General features: G+C 39.5%; 1 protein-coding gene across 2 annotated transcripts in view; it reads left to right on the top strand.

Moving 5' to 3' along the window:
• LOC105956528 (cadmium/zinc-transporting ATPase HMA2) overlaps positions 1–2,722 on the top strand; it is a 4,398-nt gene continuing 1,676 nt past the window's right edge. The window contains exons 1-7 of one of the 2 annotated variants that reach the window (XM_088826467.1): positions 1–713; positions 1,045–1,271; positions 1,365–1,622; positions 1,709–1,806; positions 1,910–2,165; positions 2,393–2,530; positions 2,616–2,722. The exon at positions 2,616–2,722 is cut by the window's right edge and continues 221 nt beyond it. In XM_088826467.1, coding sequence (XP_088682593.1) covers positions 1,070–1,271; positions 1,365–1,622; positions 1,709–1,806; positions 1,910–2,165; positions 2,393–2,530; positions 2,616–2,722 — 1,059 coding nt within the window. In that variant the 5' untranslated portion in view covers positions 1–713; positions 1,045–1,069. Of the gene's footprint in view, positions 714–974; positions 1,272–1,364; positions 1,623–1,708; positions 1,807–1,909; positions 2,166–2,392; positions 2,531–2,615 lie in introns of those variants that run through there. The other variant, XM_012980376.2, reaches the window with a different exon arrangement.

Raw genomic sequence — 2,722 nt, 5'->3', positions numbered from 1 at the left:
AACATAATCTCGCTAAAGACGAACAATGTAAGAGATTCGAAAGATAAAACACCTTGGTAGCTGACTTGTTTATTAAAATCTTATGATTAACCCAATCGTAAGAGACGAACGACATTCGGAAAATACCGAAAGCTTTTGTTATTGCGAAGAAAGTCCGGCGCAAAATTATCGAGAATGTAATGATATCTACTACCTCGACCAAGATTGGGGTGTTGGGATTCAGCCATTGCTGGTAATGCATCCAGTTGTGTGGGCAGCAGTGCTTGCTTACTTGCTTGTGATCTTCAACAGCAAGTTGCTGCTGAAATGCAAGTCTACCTCTCTCAGTGACATTTTCACAAACACATAGTGTGCTAACTCCCCCTGCTTCTGATATTGAATCAGTTCACAAGGATCATCAACTCTGTCACGAATTAGGTCACGATTTGGAATCTCAGTAACCACACAACCATGTCCGTTCTCAAAATTCAACCGTTGCATGGAAAATCAATGTATAAATCGCAGCCCACGAAACCAGGATTTGCGTTCCGAATGTGCGAAGATTGATTCTCGATTTGCTTCCGACAAGTTGCATGGTGGGTGCGGCGATAGTTTCAGATGAGAACGCTGCATAAAAAATGGACACTTTGGCACCGGTGGTTTCGTCGGAAGTGGTGGTTTTTCAGAAACCACCGGCGATAATTTGTTCACCAAAAGCGCGCGAAGATTCACGTGTACGTATACTTGTCGCTACTATAAAGCACGCTTTTTAATTTAATTATTGACAGGATGAGTTATTTCTGTCAGTCAGTTTTTATTATTTCTTACAGTGTCTGTTGTCTCTTCATTGATACCGATGATTTCGTGTAAGCAAGCAGCTTCTCATGTACACGTATATAAAACCTGAAATATAATAGTCTTTATATAACCACTCAAAGTCAGCTCTTTAAATTATTAATTTGTTATTTTCTAACATGTAAGTGTTTGTCTTGTTCACATTATAAAATGTAAAATGTAGTAGGTGTTGATCACAAATTGAGTTTTTATTTGCAATATTTTGTACAGATTGGAGATCAAGAAAAAGATAGACATGGATTCTACAGACAAGAATATGAGCAAGAAGCTACAGAAAAGCTACTTCGACGTATTGGGACTTTGTTGTTCGTCCGAAATTCAACTGATCGAAAACATCGTTAAATCGTTAGATGGTGTCAAAGATTTCACGGTGGTAGTTCCTACAAAGACATTGATTGTTGTTCACGACTCTCTCCTCGTTTCCCAGATTCAAATAGGTAAAAAAATACTTATCAATCATTAATTATCATGCTCCTTTGTTTCGGTTATTTAAAAAAAAAATCGTCGTATTTGTATTGTGATTGTGGCAGTTAAGGCACTGAATCGAGCAAGATTAGAGGCGAATGTTCGAGTGTCTGGTGAGACAAACCATAAGCACAAATGGCCAAGCACATATACAATTGCTAGTGGTGTATTACTTTTGCTGTCGTTTTGTAAGTATTTCTACAGCCCTCTTCGATGGTTAGCTGTCGGAGCGATTGTTGTCGGGATCCCACAAATTATGCTCAAGGCGTTTGCAGCGATTCGTAATCTCACATTTGATATCAACATCCTTGTTCTTATTACAGGTGCTAAAATAAAATGTATTTAAAACATCTGTCCATAACTACATTGGATTGTAGAATCTAACGCATTATGTAATAATGTCGTGCAGTTGCTGGATCAATTGCCCTGCAAGATTACTGGGAGGCTGGAACTGTCGTTTTTCTGTTTACAGTATCCCAATGGCTCGAATCGAGGGCTAGTTATAAGGTCAAACGATACTAATGAAAAATAAAAATACTTTCTTGATTCACTTAAAATCAAGAACCGATGTTTCTCTTACAAGCTGCTTATTGTTCATTTTTTTGTGTAGGCCACTGCTGTTATGTCGTCGTTAGTTAGTATGGTACCGCAAAGAGCTGTCTTAGCTGAGACCGGTCAAGAAGTCAACGCGGATGAAGTTCCTTTGAACACCGTTTTAGCTGTGAAGGCGGGCGAAACTATTCCAATTGACGGAGTTGTTGTGCAAGGCAACTGTGAAGTTGATGAGAAAACTCTGACCGGAGAATCCTTTCCCGTGTCCAAACAAAAGGACTCCCCTGTTTGGGCGGGAACGATAAATATCAACGGTAATAACACTTTGATCCTAGTTTGCTCTCTCTCTCTCTCTCCTCTCTCTCTCTCTCTCTCTCTCTCTCTCTCTCTCTCTCTCTCTCTCTCTCTCTCTCTCTCTCTCTCTCTCTCTCTCTCTCTCTCTCTCTCTCTCTCTCTCTCTCTCTCTCTCTCTCTCTCTCTCTCTATGTATATATATATATATATATTATTGCCCAAGTTCAATGGTGATGTTTATTTTAAGGATACATAAGCGTTAAAACGACCGCTGTGGCGGAAGATTCAGTGGTGGCTAGAATTGCAAGGATTGTAGAAGATGCTCAAATCAAGAAATCGAAAACTCAGAGATTTATGGACAGGTGTGCCAAGTACTACACACCAGGTTAGGATTAGTACAAACTTCGGCTTTGGATCATTCGATAGTAATTATGTCCTAAATTAAATTATTTTTTTAAATTTGCTTGCAGCAATAGTGGTGATATCGGCTTCGATAGCCGTAGTCCCTCTGGTATTCCAACTCGGAAACAAGAAAGAATGGTTCCACTTGGCTCTTGTTGTCTTAGTGACAGCATGT

The sequence above is a fragment of the Erythranthe guttata genome, chromosome 12 (assembly GCF_056151865.1).
Source record: "Erythranthe guttata isolate IM_541 chromosome 12, IM_541, whole genome shotgun sequence".
Taxonomy (NCBI): domain Eukaryota; kingdom Viridiplantae; phylum Streptophyta; class Magnoliopsida; order Lamiales; family Phrymaceae; genus Erythranthe; species Erythranthe guttata.
The sequence above is the reverse complement of the archived record's forward strand: the minus strand, read 5'-3'. Positions and strand labels throughout refer to the sequence as shown.